The sequence below is a fragment of the Meriones unguiculatus genome, chromosome 3 (assembly GCF_030254825.1).
Source record: "Meriones unguiculatus strain TT.TT164.6M chromosome 3, Bangor_MerUng_6.1, whole genome shotgun sequence".
Taxonomy (NCBI): Eukaryota; Metazoa; Chordata; class Mammalia; order Rodentia; family Muridae; genus Meriones; species Meriones unguiculatus.
Window position 1 is genome coordinate 175,458,442 of NC_083351.1, and position 20,165 is coordinate 175,478,606.

Consider the following 20,165-nt stretch of genomic DNA (forward strand, 5'->3'; position numbering starts at 1 on the left):
TATTTTAAATTTACTTTTGAGACTGGGTCTCTATAGGTAGCCCTGGTTGTTCTGGATCTTGCTCTGCAGACCAGGCCAGCCTGCCTCTGCCTCCCGAGTGACAGCAGCAAAGATGTGCCCACACATCTGATGCAAAGATGTGGCACAAAGCTGGGAACCACATTAGCAGTCAGCCATCTTGTATCATGGGTTGTGTTCCAGGGAGCATTAGGACCTGTGCAGAAACAACTGGTGGGTTCTTTTGGAAGGTAAATGGACATGCCGCCTCATTAGAATTGGTATGACTTTCATTCAACTTTATAACTTTAAAACTTGCAGCATGCACTTAAGGTATGCAAAGCTCCTCCGAGTCGTAAAAGAAACTTTATGATGTGTAACAAGAATCTGAATTTCCCTATCATGTATTACCCTCAGAGGAGAGTGAGTGGGCAAGAGGTTATGTGAGCAGTATTTTCAAGACTGATTTAAATTTCGTGAACCGGGGATAATACATCACAACGAAGCCGAGCCATCTGTGACAACCAGAATTGGGTAGCTGGGAGAGTCTTGGGTTCTGCCCCAGGAAAATAAGTGATAGGATAACTATAGTCATTGCACTGCATGTTCTTCTTCTTCTTTTTTTAAATATCAATTTGGGTTGTAAGACTGTGTTTGAGGACAGCCCCCCCTTGATTCAGGATTTTTCTATTCTTCCCCACCTCTTTTCTGTCCTGTTTTAGGTAACGAGAGGGTTATTAAGAGTAAAAACCTTGGAAGATTTAGCTGAGTGATTTTTTTTTTTTATGAGAGAGCCTGTTGCACATTCTTTTCACACACATGAAATGAGGTGGGCACTAGTCTTTATATTTGGAAGCAACACTTATTTTGTCTTCACAATATGCAGCTTTCTTGTGTTTAAACAACATTTAGAGAAAAACAGTTTAATGGCAAACTAATGTACCTTTAAAATGTGTTGACATTTCTTATAAGACCAATGTGTAAAGTTTCCAAGCTATTGGGTGTTAAGAGTGGAGACAAAGGGCAAAAGATAAGTGTAAGCTCAGCAGGACTGTTCCCAGTGTTCGGATGTCACGTGGTAGAACCCACAGGTCCTGTTCCTTTGTCTCTATCCCCTTGTGACACAAATATTCATCCCTGTTTTATACGCCAAGGTGGCTGGAAGTCGTGAGTCTTATAAATTGCTTCCATTTGTATGCTCAAAGCAGAGCAGCATAGAGCTTCTAAAATAGTAAGCCTGATTCCAGTTAGGCCATTTCCTCCTCCTTCCCTGGCTACGACAGAAATGTATGGCAGAAGATAACAACCTCTACTCTCCAAAGAGGAATTCAAACTTCCAACATTAATTCTGGAGGGAGCTGGTGACATCTTGAAGAGAGAATGAAGACTTGGAACATTAATTCTCGAGGGAGCTGGTGACATCTTGAAGAGAAAGGCAGACGTGGAGTGAGCACTCAGGGGTGATGAATGGCTAGTCAGCTGTTCACAGGCAGCACTGTGTGCCCTGGGTTGCCATGGCAGCGTGAATGGCACTCGGCAGTCCTGCTTGACTAACCTAGTTTGGTGGCAAGCCTGTGAGCTGTGGCCTGGAAGAAGCCTCTTCAGCTAGATGATCCTGGAGCCAGCATGCTGCCCAGTCTCCAGTCCCGCTTGGGCCTTTGTGCGGCTCTTTCCTCACTCCCTCTGCTATTTCCGTTTTTTGTGCTAAGGAAAGAGAAGGGGAACCCCCACCCCACCCCCCATGCTTGCAGAGTTGGGTTTTCTCAGTACTTTAACTCCCCTGCGACACATTCCATCCCCCAAGGAGAAGCCTTTGAGTAAATGTGCCATGACAGGCCCAGCATGGGGTTGGCTCAACCACTGTACTGAGGGTGTGGGGAGCTAAATCCTGAGCTAAATTTCTCAGGATTTTTGCCACCTCTCCAGCACACCCTGCATGTTTTCAGTTTCCAAAGCTCTATTCAGATTTTTTTTTTTCCAACTGAGTTAGAGTACAGGTTCTGCCAATGAGGACATCTGGGTTAGAGTCCGCCTCAGCTGGCTTGTTTTTCTTCTGCAGTGTGGGATCTTCACGCGTGAGTGCTCTCACAGGACATTGGCACTGTGAGGCCTGCAGACAAGCTAGCTTCCTTCATCTTCTAGCTTAGATTTGTTAGGAGTTTAGTGCAAGGGTGGCTTGATGTATTCCTTCTCCCCTCCCCCCCCTTCTCTTTGGGAATGGACGATTTTTTTTTCCATAATTTTTTTATTGATCAAGCTGGGCACGGTGGCACACACCTATAGTCTCAGCACTCAGGGAGGCAGAGACAGGATGATTACTTTGAGTTCGAGGCCAGCCTGGTCTACAAAAAGAGTCCAGGACAGCCAAGGCTACACAGAGAAACCCTGTCTTGAAACAACAAACAAACAAATAAATTTAATTTAATAAAAAAATTATCAGTCACTTGGGGACCCTCACACAGTGAACCCTGGACCAGAGCACAATCTCCTCCCATTATCTCACATCCACCCCCCACCTTCAACATGAAAGAAAAACAAGCAAAAACAAGTCCAGTTTGTGTTGCCAGTATACTCATCAGAGCATGGTCAAACTCCGGGTGGCCAGCCTGGCAAAGAAAACTGAGTCCTTCCCCACCTGCACCCCTGCCTGAAGCTATCAACTGTGCAAAGCTACACTCCAGCATCGCTGTCACAGTGTTTAAGAGTTCTCTTCATTGGCTTCCTGTCTAGGCTGTGACTTGGGGGGGGGAGGGGCTTGTCACAGAAGCCTTCTGTGTCCCTCTTTCTCAATCAGTACCACTGCACAGGTAGCTTCCTTGCCCTTTACGGCCAGTGGGAACATGGATCCCAGACTTCCCTGTGGTTTCTGGGCACAGCAAGGACCGGTATGTTCTGCTGAACTCCCAGGAGGCAGAGTATTGTAGCCATGCTAGGCTGTGGCTACCGAGAGCTGTCTCCAGGAGGAAACCCTGGGTTTGTGCAGGGATCCGCCTCTGCAGGTGGGGCTGTATGGAACACTTCCACCCTCGTGCTTGTCTTTGTTTTTTTATGCAGTCACTCCAACCCCTTCGAGGCTTCGTGTTTGTTTCTGTGACAGAAAGAGTGGAGTGGCGTGGAGGCCCAGGAACAGGGCTTGGGAACTTAGGTAAAGGGTTATTTGTATTGCCTGTCCATGAAATAAATTCATGTGTGAGTCCTTCAGTATAGAAGAAACGACTTATGAGTCCAGAGGTTACTAAGGGATCCCGAGTTTGTAAAAATTTAACAGTAGCTTCTAAAGAAAATGGTCACTCAGTGTTTACAAACTGAGCACCTGTCCCCCGTATATCCCTCTGTAATCAGCTTCCTGTAAGTCTAGGTTGAACCAGTCATGCAGTTTGTGGCTTTGAGGTTGCTCTGCTGGCAGGAATAATACCTCGGTTGACGTCTACCTCCTTGAAACGAAGGACTTAAGAGGGATTATGAGTTAGCACACCTTCTCGGTCGGCACCACCCTATGTAACAGATCCCAACAGCTCTGCTAGCAACTGAGAACATAAGCTTCCTTGCCAGGCTTGGATTTCCAGGGCTTCATAAGAAAGTCAGTCTTTGAGCTTTGTCCTCCGCCCCCCCCTTGGAAATGGGTCTTTAAAAAAAAATCTGCATTGACGGGTTTTATTGAAAACTAAATAGGAGAGCAAGGTGACATGCGCAGGACACTGCAGGCTGAGGGCCAGCAAGGTAGGGCCGGCCGGAGCACTGATGTTCTCAGCGCTCCTCAGATTCACTCTTCACAGGGCAGGCACGTCCTCTGTCCTGCAGACTGGGGCCCTGTGATCTGCCCCAGTGCTCACAGAGGCTGGGGTATTGCAGAGTGCTGTGGCCATCCTCCTGCCTGGTGCTTTTAAATGTCAGCTTCTCCTGGGGGAGGTGGTTGCCTTTAATTAAAGCCTAGTTAACTTGTAATTATTCAACAGTAATTATAGTGAGAATTCCTGAGACCTTTGCTGCTTCCCCAAAATCCCCTCATTTAAAAGTTCTTCCAGGGGGCTGGAGAGATGGCTCAGCACTGACTGCTCTTCCAAAGGTCCTGAGTTCAATTCCCAGCACCCACACGGTGGCTCCCAACCATCTATAATCTGGTGCCTTCTTCTGACATGCAGGTAGAACACTGTATACATAATAAATAAATAAAAAAAAAAAAAGAAAAAAGTTCTTCCGGGCTGGTGCTGTGGACTGGTTCTGCCGAGTAAGCTTGGCAGCCTGAGTTCGATTACCACATAGAGGCCAAAGGAGAGAAACATCGCCATAGAGTAGTCCTTTGTCATTACTTGTGCCAATCCAGCCATGATCCCATGTGTGTGCGCAGGGACAAACACTACCAGTGGCTAGAGTTACGGTAAGAAAGGATACTGCTTGCTGGCAGTGAAAGTGCTTAATCCCTGGAACTCACATAGAGGTGGGAAGGAGTGAAGTCTGTACAAAGCTGTGTGCACACTGCAGTTGTGTGTGTGCCTCCCACACTGCACACTCTCTCCCCGAGCGTGCCCTAAAGGGTCCTCTCCACTCATGCCGAAGACGGTGCCATTTCACCTTGCCCCTCATTGCAGAAGGGCTAAGAAAATATTTCCAGAAAGAACACTTCAGTGGAAGACTGGAGCAGACCAGAGCCTGCCCAGCATGGTTGGCAAGTGCCCGGAATGGGTTCCCAGCCTGGCCTGAGCGCCTCTGTGAACTGGTTCCTTGACTCCTGGCGAGAGAGACTACAGACATCCTCAGTGAGTCCCCAGTCTGCACTTGGGCCCAGCCAGGATGCTGTCCCCTCATAGCTTTTAAGTATTTCAGTTAGCAACAGCCTCAAATGAGACTGGCCCAGTGGTACATATGTTTGCCAGTAAAATTTCGGTATGCGCTTCTAATTATTTTTCATTTTTCTGGTGCGGGGGTCTCTCCACGTAGCCCTGGCTGCCCTGGAACTCAGAGATCCACTTGCCTCTGCCTCCTACGTGCTGGGATTAATGGTGTGCACCAGCACGGCTGCCTGCCCTTCTAACTAATTAACCAGAGTCCGGAACTTAATCCTGTTCTTTTCTGTGGGAAGCTCTCTAGTTTTAGGTAGAGTTATAGTTCTTCTTTAAAATGACTTTGTTAGGCTTTCAAGGTTATCTCTACAGTAGTTGTCATTAGTTCAGGCTGAAAACTCAGAGAACGGTGGGACCTACCTGATTACTTGATGCTGAGTTGGGCTGAGGCATGCTGTTATGTACACAGTGTAACTTTGCTCAGTGATAATTGCGTGAGGAATTGATGTGGAAATGAAAAGAGTGATTGGCAGCCTGTTGGTGGCAGTGCTTCCATCACACCTCTGTTTTCAGCCCAGACTGTCTTGCTGGGACAGGCAGGGACTTCTGGACGGTGGGCAGAACTCTGTGTGTTGAGTTCGGGCCATGTGCCCACTGCCTGGCTGTTCTGGCTACAGTCTGGTTTAGCCACGTGGGAGGAAGAGCTTAGGAGGGGTTCAAGTTGCTCAGAGGTTGGTCCCATACCCCTACCAAACTGGCCCAAAGTTTTGTGCTGACATGTGCTCCTGTGTGCTTTCCTGGTTGCATGCTAATGGCACGTGGCTATTTGAACCAGAAGGAGAAAGCAGAACCACTCAGCAGTGGACAGGAATTACTGAGTGTCAAGTCCGAGCTGCTCTAGGCAGAGAAGGCTGAATTGTTTGGGCTTGGTGACACACACTTTTAATACCAGCACTTGGGACAAAGGCAGGTGTATCTCTGTGAGTTCAAGGTCAGACACTCTATATATAGAGTTCCAGGAAAGTCAGGGCTACTTAGTGAAACCTGGTCCGGACGCCTCACTCCATCCACTACCCCAATTCCCTTTCCTGTGAAAGATCCCTGGTTTTTGTTGTTGTGTTTGGACACAGGGTTTCTCTGTATAGTCCTGACTGTCCTGGACTTCCTTTGTAGACCAGGCTGGCCTTGAACTCACAGAGATCCACCTGCTTCTGTCTCCCAAGTGCTAGGATTAAAAGCACATGCCTTGTAACACTGCCTGGCAATCCCTGTTCTTACAAGAAAAGAATCTTAGTGTATTTTATTTTGTTTTGTTTTTTCTTCAAGACAAAGCTTCTCTGTGTAAACCTGGCTCTCCTGGACTGGATTTGTAGACCAGGCTAGCCTCAACTTCACAGAGGTTCACCTGCCTCTACCTCCCCAAGTGCTGGGATTACAGCCCAGCTTATATTTTAGTTTCTTATTTATATTTTAGTTTATCTTCTTTGAGTGTGTCAACTAGCATAAAATGGCCTTTGCAGCTATGAGTTCATGATATCTGTCATTTTTGAAGGCTTTTAAAAAATTTTAATCTTTCATTGCCTGCTTGCTTGCTTGTTTTTCGAGACAGGGTTTTGCTGTGTAGCCCTTGCTGCTTTTGCTTTGTAGACCAGGCTGGCCTTGAACTCACAGAACTCCTATTTGCCTCTGCCTCCTGATCCCAGGATCCATGATGTGCGCCACCACTCCCAGATGAAGTTTGTTTTTTAAAAAAGACTCTTGTATTATTTTTATTCTATGTGCATGAGGCTGCCTGGATTTATGTGCATCACGTGTGTGCACAGCTCACCAAGGCCAGAGCTGGGGTACCAGGTAGTGTTGAGATGCCGAGAACTTGCTGCTCAGTAACGCTTGATACAATGCATATGATTACTGTTTCTAAATTTTTATTTTTGAGACAGGGTCTCACCCTAGTCCAGGCTGGCCTGGAAGTGACTATGTAGCCCAGGCTAGCCTCAAACTCCTGAGTTTGAGCCTCTGAGTAGGATTACAGATGTGAGCTACCACACTTAAAACTAAGTAGAAAATTCTCGAGCAGTCCTATCAACTTCTATCTGATAGTTTGTTCCTTTTCCCCAGTTTAAAAGAAATAGGAAAATTTTAAGTTGACTTGTTTTCTTAAATTACTTTTGCGTATTTCTTCCAGCATTAAACCTAAGAAAAAATTTCCAAAGGAAGTTTATTTAAAAATAAGTACTGCAAGCATAATGACTGTGCGTTAATACAAAAATATTTTATTAACTTCTGTGCAGAGAAGCCGGGAGCAGTGCTGCAGGCACGCCTGTGATCCAGCACTCAGGGAGGCAGAGGCAGGCGGAGCTCTGTGTTCCAGGCCAGCTGGTCTACAGAGTGAGTCCAGGACAGCCACGGCTACACAGAGAAACCTGGTCTTGAAAAATTAAAACAAAACAAAAAACAACAACCTTCCATGCAAAGTATCACATTTTGGTACCAAGACATTGAAGCTGGGAGGTTCTGTTCTGATGGAACTCATAGTCAAGGGGACAGGCTGAAGGAAGTAAGGAAAATGATGTGTTTTGAGGGAGGGACATCTTTAAATAGGGAAGATTTCATTCATTGAATCTATCGGAAACTGAAAGTTGGTGATGGTGGGAGAGAGAGGTGAGAGATTTGTGATAGGAGTGAAAGCAGCAACTTCCGGGGTTAGAGCAGGCTCTGGTCTGGTATGGCTGAGGATGGCTGGTTTACAGAGTTGTTCAGTAGGGCAGTCCTGGAGGAATGGCTGTCTCTCAGAAGGAGGAGATCTGAGTGGGATTAGAAGGGCCTGGCTCTCACAGGGTATGCTTGGGCAATGAGGGGTGGCCAAGTGGAGCACCCTTGACAGGCCTGCAGGACAGCTGTGGCATCCCAACCAGAGTATGAGGGAATTCTATTGCCAAAGCAAGCACAAGGAACCATCAGATGATTGCGAATTGAGTTGCAGACAATGACACACGAATCAGGGCCCTAGGCCCCGCCTGTCCTTTGATAGGAAGGCTGAATTAGGAGTAAACTGAGTCAAGGAGACCTGCAGGCTCCCGTCAGAGGAAGAGGAAGCGGAAGCATGAAGAACAGCAGAGGGCAATGGAGAAGGCATCTGAGGTGTCTGAGATCTGGATAGATCCTGTCTTAGCAGTTCTCCAGAAGTGGGTCAGCAAAGTCTTTCTACTGTTCCACTCTAAAATGTGGCTCACCCAGGAGTGTCCACAGGGAGCAGGCATGTTGCCGACAGTGGGCCTTAGGTGTGGCTGAAATTGGCTTCCTTTGAGAATTTGTCTCTGGTGTGGCACATTTTATGTGCTTCAGATTTGATTGTGTGGCACCCTTGGTGTGTAGAACCGACATCTAATTGGACTGATCGTCCTTGACATTTAAAATAAGTGAAAGCCGTCCTTCTGGGTCTATATGCTGAGATACACTGGGCGGAGCAGGCTGAGAATGAAGCTAAATGGGATTACCAGTGCTCCTTCCCACTGTCTCTTTCTCCTTCATCCTTTTCTATTTTGAAGTGTGTGTGTGAGAGAGAGAGAGAGAGAGTGTGATTTGTCTGTACTTGGTGGGTGGGTTTGTGGGTAAGAGTATGCTCGCATAACCCACAGGTACCCACGGAGGCCAGGAGAGGTATTAGACGCAGGTGTGAGCCTCGCGAAGCGAGCCGCCTCTGCAGTCCCGGCTCTACGTTCTTTAGTTACATGCTGTCACTACTTTTTCTTGCCTCCTTCCACACTCTGCACTCAACAAAACTTGGACACTTTATATTAATATATATATATTTTTTCCTTTGTGGCATCTGGAAAAGCCTGTACAATGAAGATAGAAACCTGCTTCGAATCAGAGAGAAGGAAAGACGCACCCAAGAAGCTCCCCAGGAGAAAGTGCTGTTCCCGGAGAAGGCCCCGCTGTTCGCAGAGCCCTACAAGGTGCGTCCAGTGCTCGAGGCCGCCTGGCCAGTCACAGCTCTAAGCCTAACGATAACGTTACTCCATGGCGCCGAGGTCAGCCAGGGGTCACAGCCGAGAAAACAACTTCTCCCAGGGGTTGTTTTTGAAAACAAAGTCTGAAAAACCCTTTGAACACTGTTAGTCAGAATTGCCAAAGTGTGTGGTTTCCTTAGTCTCCTGTAATTAGAAACACGGCAGGCTCCTCCGTGGGGAAGCGAGTTAACACTGCATCACACATTGGCTGGAGAGGGTCCCTCCTCAATGATATTGCATAATTGATTAGCCATTCATTCCTCCGCCTAGATTTGTTCCCGCCGTGTTCAAGTCTGCTGCCTTTCTGTTTTGTAGACTGCAAAAGGCGATGAGCTGTCGAGCCGGATCCAGAACATGCTAGGCGACTACGAGGAGATGAAGGAGTTCCTGAGCACCAAGTCCTGCCCCCCGCGCCTGGGTGGCTCCGAAGACAGGCCAGGGAAGCCGAGGTACCCTTCCTTCCACGACAGAGGCAGCAGCGTGACACCCAGCTCCTTCCGCACACACGTCTACCACCAGCCTACCCACACTTCCGCCCCTGGGTCGCTTTCCGTCAGCAACATTAGCCACAGTCCAAAGATGGCACCGCCAAGGATGGAACCAGTGCCAAGCCTCCATGCCAAAAGCTACGGTACGCCCGACGGCCCACATCTGCCTCAGGATCGCCTCAGCCAGGGCCACTGTTCCAGAACGGGTGACCGCAGAGCTGACGGAGACTCGGCCCCGGAGAGGAAGCTCTCGCCCTCAGTCTCTTTGCCATCCCCGGTGACCCCTTTGTCACCTGTACATTCCAGGCTGCAAGGAGCCAGCAAGGCTCACAGCGCTGGCACCAGCAGTAAAAGCTACTGTGCAGCCGCGTCTTCCAAGGACCTGGTGGTGAAGGGCCAGGATAAAGAGACTCCTCACGACAGTTTGGTGGCAGTCTCCAGCCTCGGAGTGGCCCCCCAACCACCTTGTCAGACATTTCCACCCCCTCCCCTCCCCTCAAAAAGTGTTGCAATGCAGCAGAAGCCCACAGCGTATGTCCGACCCATGGACGGTCAGGATCAGGCTCCCACCGAGTCCCCTGAGCTGAAGCCGCCACTGGAGGACTATGGTCAGCAAAGTTTTGAGAAACCAGACCTTAAAGTGCCTGCCAAAGCCAAGCTGGCCAGACTAAGGATGCCCTCGCAGTCGGTGGAGGTGAGTGTCAGGAATTCTTGCCTCTTTTTTTTTTTTTTTTTTTTTTTTTTTTTAATGTGCTTGGGTGTTTTGTGTGTATGTGTACCCACTACCTGCATGCCTGGTACCTGAGGAGGCCAGAAGAGGGCATCAGATTCCCTAAAAGCAGACTCACACATGGTTGTAACTGTAGCTGTTGAGAACTGAGCCCAAGCCTTCTAGAAAAGCAGCCAGTTCTCCCGGACCTCTGTGCCGACTCTCCAGCCCTTAACCTTAATTTTAGAGAACTTAGTACCAGTTTCAGGTATCAGTGATAGTACATGAACCCCAGTTCTTATCACACGCACAAGGCTGCCATTGTCACAGGAGTAGAAGAAATGTTTTTCCTTCATTTTTTTTTTTTTAAAGAAAGTATAACATACAAATAACATTTTACAGACTATAGGTATGGATGACATATACACAGGCTGATTAAGAAGGTTGGTAATACAGGTGTATGTATGTATCACACTCACAATGTTTGGCGGGGGCGGGGGCAGGGGTGGGGTGGGGTGGGGGAGGGCTCTCGCCCTTTTCTACCGGGTAGACAGCAATTCTTCTGAGGCCCCCTCACTTCAGCCTTCAAGGTAGCTGCCCTGAGTGTGTGCTCGGGTGACGTGAACCTAATCTCACCTGTTTCTGTAGAAGGCTGTGGTTTGGTCCCTTCTGTTGTCTTGACATTCTGATTTGCGTATCCATTGCTCAGAGACCTTTGAGTCACCCAGTTTTATGTAATGTCTGAAAGTAACACTATTTTAGTGGTGTATTTATTTGTGTATGGGATATATGTAGACTGTGTGCATTCCAGTGTGTGCGTGTGTGCGTGTGTGCGTGTGTGCGTGTGTGTGTGTGTGTGTGTGTGTGGTGAAGGTGCCTGTGCAAGCCCGAGGTTGACATCCCATGTCTGTCTGTCTTTTCAATAATTTATTTTTTATTTGATATGTGTTGGTGTTTTGCCTGCACGCATCTGTGAGGGTGTCAGATACCCTGCAACTGGAGTTACAGGTGGTTGCAAGCTGTCATGTGGGTGCTGGGAATTGAATCCGGGTCCTGGAAGAGCAGGCACTGCTCAACTCCTGGGCCATCTCTCCAGCCCCCATCTAATTACTTTTATTGATTGGATTTCCTGAAAAGGTTTGTAGGTTTTAGTGTTTTTTTTTGTTTTTCTCACTCCTCTCCCATCTTTAGTTTATTTGTTTTAGTTGGTGAAAATCAGAAGGCAGTCGTGGTTTCTGGCTCCAGGAACAGTTTGCCCATGCCTCTCTCAATCCTGCCCGCCTTTCAAATAGAGCAGGGCCTCTCACCAAGCTCTGTCTTCATTTCCACCAGGCTGCTCCTGTGATCTCCCATCTGCCTCTGGCACACTGCAGTGTGCTGGGATTACCAGGGAGCAGCTGTGCCCACCCTGGGGTCCAGACCCTGTCTTCTCAAACCCAGCGTGTAACCCTGGAAAAGGGGGAGAGGAAGCCAGACAGTGTGAGCTCACACCTTCCATCCCAGGCAGAGGCAGGTGGATTGCTCTGGGTCTTTGTAGTTTCAGGTCAGCCAGGGCCTATAGGCTTTTTTTTTTTTTTTTTTTTTTTTAAAAAAAAAGAAGGAATTGTGGGCCCTTAGCCAGAAAATCTAAGTGGTGCCTTGGGACAACTCAGAAAAGTGTGCCACTTTAGGCACCAGCTTTTGGTTTTGAAGAAACATGTTTGAGTTTTAGTCAGCTCCCAAACAGTGAGAGCATTATAGAACCTTCAGAAACTAGCATCTGTTTCTGGGCCGAGGGAGAACCAGTCTGAGGGTAAAACTGAGCGTGCTGCAGGCTCTGTGCTGCACCTCAAACTCTTTTCCACTGGCTGGAGTTGGTTCTCCCCCTCCACAGTGTGGGTTCCGGACTGAAGTCAGGTTGTCTGCTAGGCTTGGCAGCAGGCTCCTCTGTCCTCTGAGCCATCTCATCTTAAGGCTGAGTTCACATCTCAGTTTAACCTGCCCCACCCATCTTGTGGATGCAGTGTCTCAGGAGGTGGTCAAAAGCACCTTCTTGGGTCTTCACAGATGAGTAAAGTGACTGCACGGTATGGCTGGCTCAGCGGTTAAGAGCACTGGCTGTTCTTCCAAAGGTCCTGAGTTCAATTCTCAGCAACCAAATGGTGGCTCACAACCATCTGTAGTGAGCTCTGGTGCCCTCTTCTGGTGGGGAGGCACACACGCAGGCAGAACACTATAGAAATAAAAAATAAATCTTAAAACTAAACAAAACAAAAAAGACAGTTTTATTAGTTAGGTCTTCTTTTGTAAATCCCTCAGTAAGTGAGTAATGAATTTCAGCAGTAAGGTTTGGTCCTGCACTGCTCTGCCCCTGCCCCTTTCTCCCCGAGCAGATGCTAGACACAGCTACTCAAGTTCTCTCCTTTAATTTCTCCTAAAATCTTTAGTTAGGAAATTACTTTCACTAATACCCAGAGAGCTTCAGTATTCAACTCTGGGAAGAAAGAGCATGGGGCCTGCTGTGAGGGTGCTCACCTTTGATCCCAGCAGGGAGGCAGAGAGGCAGGCAGGTCTCTGCGCCAGGCCTGCCTGGTAAGAGCAGCTCTCTGATGTGGAAACAACGCAATTAAGGTGCTGTGCCCAGTGACAGAACTCTGCCAGAGGCTACACATGAATCTGTGTGGACTCCCACAGCAGAAGAGGCCCGGGGAGTCTGCCCAAAGGGTCTTTTAGCCTCTGTAAGGCTCTGGTGCCAAGGCCTCCTGCGTGGGATCTGTGAGCTTACATGAGTCAGTACCCACAAAGTACCAGGAGCCCCCACTACAGGGCACACATGCTAAGGGATGAGGTTACCTTGTTTAGGACAATAATTTTTTTATACCATTTTGGGTTTGGCTGTTTTCTCTGGATTTTCAATGTGTGCTGACAGAAAAAGCTGAAATGTGGAATGAAAGACTGAATCCTTCTGTCACTAAATTGTTCCTGACAGGAAAGATCTTTTAAACATTTTGTAAGAAGAATGTCCAGATTAACTGATAGAGAAATAATTCTTTCCGAAAGCTCCTAAGTTCACAGGCATGAAAAAAATGTTGGAAATGACTTAAGGAATTCTAAGTATAGCAGCATTCCACAAAGCAACAAACAAAATACTTGTAAAAGGTAGCAGCCAGTGTTGGCTCTAAGTAGAGGACTTTAAACGCTGATTCTGTTCACGGCCTCCAAACGTGATGTAATAGAGATGCAAATGTGAATTACCACGTTCGGCTAGTGCACATTGTAAACATGTATTGAAATGTCACCCTTTTCACAAATACACGCACTAACACACGCACTTGCTACATTTCAGTTCAACATTTTGAAGTATGTAAGGAGATGGAAACGCTTAACTCCTGACTGGATAATGCTGACATCTACTGCAGGTGTTTTGAGTTACCACACTGTAGCCTGTACATACGGATAATTAAAGGAAAAGTAAACAGAAAGTCAGCTCCATCACCATCCACGGGCTTGAGGCTCTTAAGAATGAAGGCTAGAGGCACTCTCCTTAATTTGTACACTCAGTCCAAAGCTTCTTGAGCACTGTGAATTCTTAGAATTCTGTTATTTATAAATTAGAACTCAAAAGCAAACTAAGGTAATTTACCTAAAGGAGCGAGCTAGAAATATGACCTCTAATTACTTAAATACTGAGGCCCCTAGATTAAAACATTAAACCTCAAAATCCTTCAGCCAGAGGGATTAAGGAGATTAGACTGAGCTTGACAAATTACCATGGGGCTAATGGGGAAGTGCAGGCGGAAAGTAGGCCATGCTTAAATAGGAGCTGGAGTTCAGGAGGAAAACACTGGTTTGGAGCCCCAACCTCTGGTGGGGGAGGGGCTTTTGTCAGCCTAATGATTTCAACAACTAAAAATAACAAAATCAGTGTAAAAATAGCTGATTATGGAGTTCTTGAGGAATATGAACAAGCAGCAGATTTAAACTTGGAAAAATAATGATTTTTTTTTTTTTTTTTTTTGTGAAACAATGTACCTCTTGGCAACAGCGAGAGAGAAATTCAAGGCCAAAAAATAAGTTTGTTATGAGATCCAGGACTCTCTCTGCTTTAATATCTCCTAAGATTTGCTCATCCTGTCCAAACAGCTCAAACCAAAACCATTAATTCATCTGCTGTATCTGTTTTTCTGTCCCTGTGGACTGAATGTCCCACAGCGACACAGAGCCAACACAGGGCAGAGTTAAATGATGTGGGAGTGCAGCCCGCCAGGCAGGGGAGACTCCTGTTTTGGCATAGTCGCTTCTCCAGGGAGAGGGGTGGGGCCTGATACCCCTCCACAAACGTCTGAAGTGTGTGAGCACAGCAAGGAGGAACAGGAATTTCCTATCCTGGTACCAAATGTACTTCTGGCAGTTTCGAGAAGGAACAGAAAGTGAAAAAACGTTCCGACTGCTGCCGCCCCAACCAATCTTGCAGTTTCAGGTTTGTGCTCTCCTCTTGGGCTTCCACACGCAGGTCTGTTCTCTTTACTAGCTCATTTTCCAGCAATTTTAGAGCTTTTTAAAAAATATTTTTTTCCCTGTATTACTTAACGTTCTGTGAGAGCGTAAAATATGTTTCAGAACCTTCCCTTGCTCCATAACCTGCAGTCGGAGACTTGTGTTTTGCACTATACCAGGACATTTCTGGGGCTCAGAAAGTCTCATTTTCTACCTGATCTCAAATTCTCTAGCTTGTAAATACTGGCTTAAAAAAAAACAACCCCCCTGAAAACACAGTAGCAAAACAAAGTAGCTTGTGGCCCTGGGCTGTCTCAGCAGCTCCTGCTCATAATGTCTGTGGGGCGCTTGTCACTATTTTTAAGCTTCTATATTTAGATTTGCAGGTCCAGGACTTCAGCAGCCTGCAGAGAGTTCTAGGGCACTCATTTCTAGTTCTCACTCGACGTGGTTTGCAGGTCTTTACCCAACACCCATAATCTTCAGAGAGGTACACAGATGAACTCTCCACGAATCCTCATTCTGCCTCATGTGGGTCACCCTGAGCCTTCCATCTGCCCAGCCCCCCAAGCACCATCATCCTGTTCACTGGCAAGTGCCACAACCACAGGGCCGCCAGGCAGTTGGCATTGCAGCTGCCGCTGGCATAAAAGCCTGGCAGGGATCAGAGGAAACTGTCACATCACCGTGACACCGACCCAAGAAGACAAGTTTACATACAGTCAGTTGCTAGCAGCAGAGCTTCCGTGCCAGGAGCACCACAGCCCAGCCACCAAGCCTCATCTCCTGCCTACTCCTGAGGAGACGCCCAGGGGAGGGGGCATAGTCCTGAGTTTCAAAGACGCATTGAATGGCAGAGACTTCAAGGTGTAGGAGCAATCTCTCTCCTAGTCTAATCCCCACCGCCCCTACTCTCCAGAAACTCACACTTAGGATGGAAAGAAGCAGCTTGAGCCAGTTACCCTCTAATGGCATCCCTCAGGTAGATGAATGTAAAGATAAAAGAAAAAGAAGGTGCAATTTCAAGTGGTATTAAGAAGAGGAAGGAGCTTGTCATGCTGGTGAGGCGGGAAGGCTGAGCATATTTCTGTCTTATGTTTTTAAAATAGATTTTAGAAATCTGAGCAGGATGAGGTCAAAGGAACCACGAACCCTCCTTTTAGGGCGTTCCAGGTGGATACGGCTCTTTTCCAGATTTTACTTATTTTAAAATTTCAGTGCTTGAGGTTGAACCCAGGGCCCTAGGCTATATCCCATGCCCCCAGCTTGTTTGATTGTTTCTTTGTTTTGGTTTTTCCAGATATGATTTCTCTGTGTAATCTTAGCTGTCCTGGAACTCCTTGGTGTGTAGACCAGGCTGAAAACACAGATCCGCCTGCCTCTACCTCTGAGCACTGGGATTAAAGGCGAGTGCCACTACCACTGCCCAGCTGCCAGTTTTAATTTTTAAGATTGAAACAAAGTTTTTTTTTAATGTGTAGGGATGTTTTGCGCGCATGCGTGCCCTTGGGAGGCCAGAAGAGGGCGTCAGATCTTCCTGCGACTGGAGTTACAGTTTGGAAACTAAGTCTGAAAGAACACCTGTGCTCTCAACCAGTGAGCCAGGTCTCCAGTCCCCTCTCCCATTTGAGTTTTAAATGATTGAAAATGATTACAAAGCCCAGACCATTTTGGCACTGCCAGTCTTTAAGAGCTACTTTGCAGTGTGTGTGTTAGATTTGTACAATTTCTGTGGTCTCTCCACCGGGGGTGGGGGGTGGGGAATCTCCAGTTAGAGACGGGACCTGGCCCAAACAAACGTGCCAAAAAGTCCAGTTATCCCCAGGGTCAGGGCTCCTGTGTGTGTTCCCCTCCCTCTGCCTGATCTCCAGGCATGGCCCTCTCCTCTCTCCTCCCCGCCCCCCACAATAGCATCGCATGGCTTCGCAGTTTCTGGTTAAATACCCCACCTCATAAAAACAGGCAGTCAGAAAGATTTTACTTGCTCGTTTGTCTTTCTCTCCCTCTTCCATGGTCACAGCCACCTGTGGCATGGCTCGGCGGGAACCCCATTTTTCGGCGGGAACCCCATTTTTCACGCTGCAGATCTGAGTCCCTAAGGACTTAGTGATTCCCAGCCAGTGCCCGCGCACTGTCACAAAGCTTGTCTGTGGCGTGCTGATGGTTTGTGTGACATTTAAGGCTTCCTGAGTCTTTTTTTAATTCATCCTGGCCATCACGCTGGCACCTGATGTAGTAATGCCATTAAGGCTGTTAAAGGCAATTAAGATGCTGAGAGGATGGTTAAAGCTCAGTTCAGGTCCTAGTGAGGACTTTACACACGTGCTCCAGCCCTGCAATCTACTTACCTGTCTGCGCTGGAAGCCATGCGGATAAGAGTTCTCCGTTCTCCATCGCCTGCTTTTCTCCTGTGGTGCCTGGCCCTTCAGGCCCATTCTCCAGTTTGCTCCTTCAGGCAGGGAGGAGCCCTTTCTCCAGCAGCCCCCTCAGGGTGAGCCATTTCCCTCCTGTTCTGCTGTCACCACTGCTCTCTTGTTCCCTCCCAGCTGAAGCTGTGAAGTCAGAAGTACACCAACGCTCTCGCAGCCTCCTGGGAGTCTGGGTTGTGCCTCAGATGCCCCCGGAGAGCCCGCCAGGTCATGCGATGCCTGATGTCTCTGAACTTGGGACACATGTGTGCCCTCCTCCCGTTCTGGCTGCCTTTCTCCCTCTCCCAGCAGGCCTTTATCTCTGTTGGAAGCACTCTCCCAGGACTCTGCCTTCACCTCTTCCCACTGATGTTTATCAAGGCGTTAGCTGCTGAAGGTAGAGATTATCACAAACGGCCTGTTCTTGCCTTAGCTGTTTAAATCTCCGCTGAGGTTTCCTTCACCTGTCCCTCGGAGCTTTTGTACAAGTTTGTGTGAGCGACTCAGGTGAATTCCACTGTGTTTCCGTTTCCTTGTAGCCCCACCTCAGACATTGGCAATGCTCTCACTTCCTTCTGGGCCCCAGTATCCCTTTCTTTCTTGGACCAGTTTTAGCTATTTGGCAGCTCAGTTCTGTGCATATTACTTTGTGAATAGCGGAGGAAATCATGCCATTTCTTTCTCTCTCGCAGCCCTATCTTCACCTGAGACCTGTATTTCAACCTGTTCTGTGTGATTTTATCTTTTAGTACTTGCCCTCTTCCTTTTCCGCTGTTTGGTCTTACTGTTTTGTCCAGTCTGGCCTCAAACACATGGGCTCAGGTCTTCCTCGGGGGCTCAGCAAGTCCTGCCTCATCCTTTCTAGCAGCTGGGAGTGCAGGTGCCTGCCACTGGCCCTGTCTTGATACCATTTGCCTTCTTTGCATTGCACAGTGGTGGGTCTGTCTTTAGAAACCCTCCCCCCAACCCCGAGAGCTGAGAGGGCAGGCAAGCAGGACCTGACCTAGCTGCCATTTGCTTTTTCATCATGGAGTTTTTCCAGATCTTAAGTGCTGTCACCGCTGTGGACCTGTCCCCTCTGCCCTGGGCCTCTCAGCCTCCTTCGAGCTGGCTTTCTTTGTGCTCCTGTAGCCTCAGCACTTTTCCCTGCATTGTACTCTGCCTCTGTCTTCCTCCAGACGTGAAGCATTGTGAAGTCAGAAACCAGTGTGTCTCTTTTGTGTTTAAGCTGAGTCGGGACTGGGTGAGAATGATGTTTTTACCTTGTTGTGCTCAGCATGAAGGTTTCCTAAGCCTATTTGCTTTTGATTTGAAGTCTGAATGAAAATCTTTTTTACGTGTTTGACTCATCAGAGGGGGATCATATGGTGTGAAGTGAAATTCTCTATTTAGGACATTTGTCTGGGGGGCCGCCAGTGAACTCATTTTAGAAATGAGTTTGAAAAAAAGGATTTATTAATTTTTAAATTTGTACACATGAGTTCTGCCTGCATGTTTTCTTGCATGTATACCACATTCGTGCAGTGCTCACAAAGTCCAGAGGGGGACATACAGTTCCCTGGAACTGGAGCACCTTCTCCACGTGGATTCGGGGAACTGAATCTGGGCCCTTCCCATGAGTAGCCAGTGCTATTAACCGCTGAGCCATAACTATAGCCCCACAATTTTTTTTAAAAAAAGAATTCCTTATATTTTCAGTGTTGGTATTTAAGTCATTTCAGACTTTTCTACACGTGAGGTGATCTTTTTTTTTTTGTGGTTTACATTATTATTACTATTAATTGTTACTGTGGGCCCCACTGTGTGTGGCTGTGGCTGCCCTGGAACTCAGTATGTAGAGCAGGTTGGCCTCAGATTACCAGAGATCCACCTACCTCTGTTTCCCAAGTGCTGGGATTACAAACTCGTGCCATCGTGCCCAGCTTCCTCTAGGATATTTTTAAACAGCTTTGGTGGCACATCACCCTGGGAGTGTTAGCATGGAAGAGGATCCCAATCTTAAGTCTACAGCATGGGATGGATGCCGATTCCTGGGAATAAGCCAGCGGTACTGGGTGGACATTTGCTCCCGTCCACCACAAAAGTGTCATTAGCTGGCATCCTAGTGACCTGAGAATTACTGACCCTGAACATGCTTGCCTGCATGCAGCTGGGGCTTAATTTTCTAGTAAGACTGATGATCTCACCTTAAAGGTCAATTAGGAGCTAGATCCTGTTTCTCCGTGATGTTTGTTCACGATTCTAGTGAATCAGTTGCTAAGACAAGGGGACACGCTGACGTCCTGAGCCCTGTTGGGGCGTACGTTACAGGTCGGCTGTGGCTCCCAGACTCGTCCTCATCGTGTGGAGACTGATCACACCTTGCCTTCTTTTGCTTACTTGGTTCTTGTTTCTCGTGATGTGTCAGGCCGTGTGTGCCAATCCACCAAAGTCGCACAGACCACAGAGGAGACCAAAGTAATAATACGGCAAGCCCGTCTCACTTTCTGTCCCCTGGCAAAAGGCCTTTCAGAAACTCTTTGAGCAAAATGAAGAGTGCGCTGTATTTGAAAAAAGGAGGTGGGGGGTTGTAGTTAGTTAATAGGAGACTTTGAGCGTGAATATGTCTTCCGGCCTCTGTTTCCACATTTCCCCGCTGTGAGGGAAGGAGGGGTGAGAGCCAGGTGTTGGAGACATTGCCCCACAGAGGAGTGCTCTGTGAACAGTGTATTGAGTTGCTAAAATCTTTTTTTAAAAAAAGTGATTTTTTTTCCACATTAAAATCTTGATTTTGCAGTTTTTCACTTAAAATTGAAAACATTGAATTCCCTGCAAAGCACAGCTGACTTTTAGAGTGTACACTCTTCGGAAAACTTCAAATGGCAGGTGACTCCATTGTCATACCAAGGCCTGCAAGTCCTAGGGGCCTGGGACTGAGCATCTGTGGGGAGAAAGCCAGAGACAAGGAGTATGTTCCTGTCAACAGGCTGGGCCGCTGGGAGGGTCTCCTGTTCTCCCCCTGACCATTAAGGAAACCCCTTTTTCTGCGTGCACCCCGAAAACACAAGGTTCTAGAGATCATGCCAGTGGGTCAGGTTCAAGGCTTTGCTGCTACTGGGGACTACGGTGGTCATGTCCATCCTAGTGTCAAGTGCTCCAAGGAGGTAGCCACTGCCATGGGGAGGGGGCACCATTTGGCCAGGCTTTCCCTTGTCCCTGTGCATGGGGGAGCAAGTTTGGCAAGCACCTCAGTGTTCCAGGCAAGGTGACAGGCGCTGCAGCTCTGTGCGCTGCCAAGGGAGCTGAGCATCTTG

The 20,165-nt window shown here is 47.8% G+C and overlaps 1 protein-coding gene across 5 annotated transcripts in view; it reads left to right on the forward strand.

Moving 5' to 3' along the window:
• Window positions 1-20,165, forward strand: part of Aff1 (ALF transcription elongation factor 1) — a 160,904-nt gene that overhangs the window by 78,589 nt on the left and 62,150 nt on the right. For all 5 annotated transcript variants that reach the window (XM_021657481.2, XM_021657484.2, XM_060381052.1 and 2 more), the window contains 2 exons: window positions 8,617-8,737; window positions 9,107-9,973. In XM_021657481.2, coding sequence (XP_021513156.1) covers window positions 8,617-8,737; window positions 9,107-9,973 — 988 coding nt within the window. The remainder of the gene's footprint in view (window positions 1-8,616; window positions 8,738-9,106; window positions 9,974-20,165) is intronic.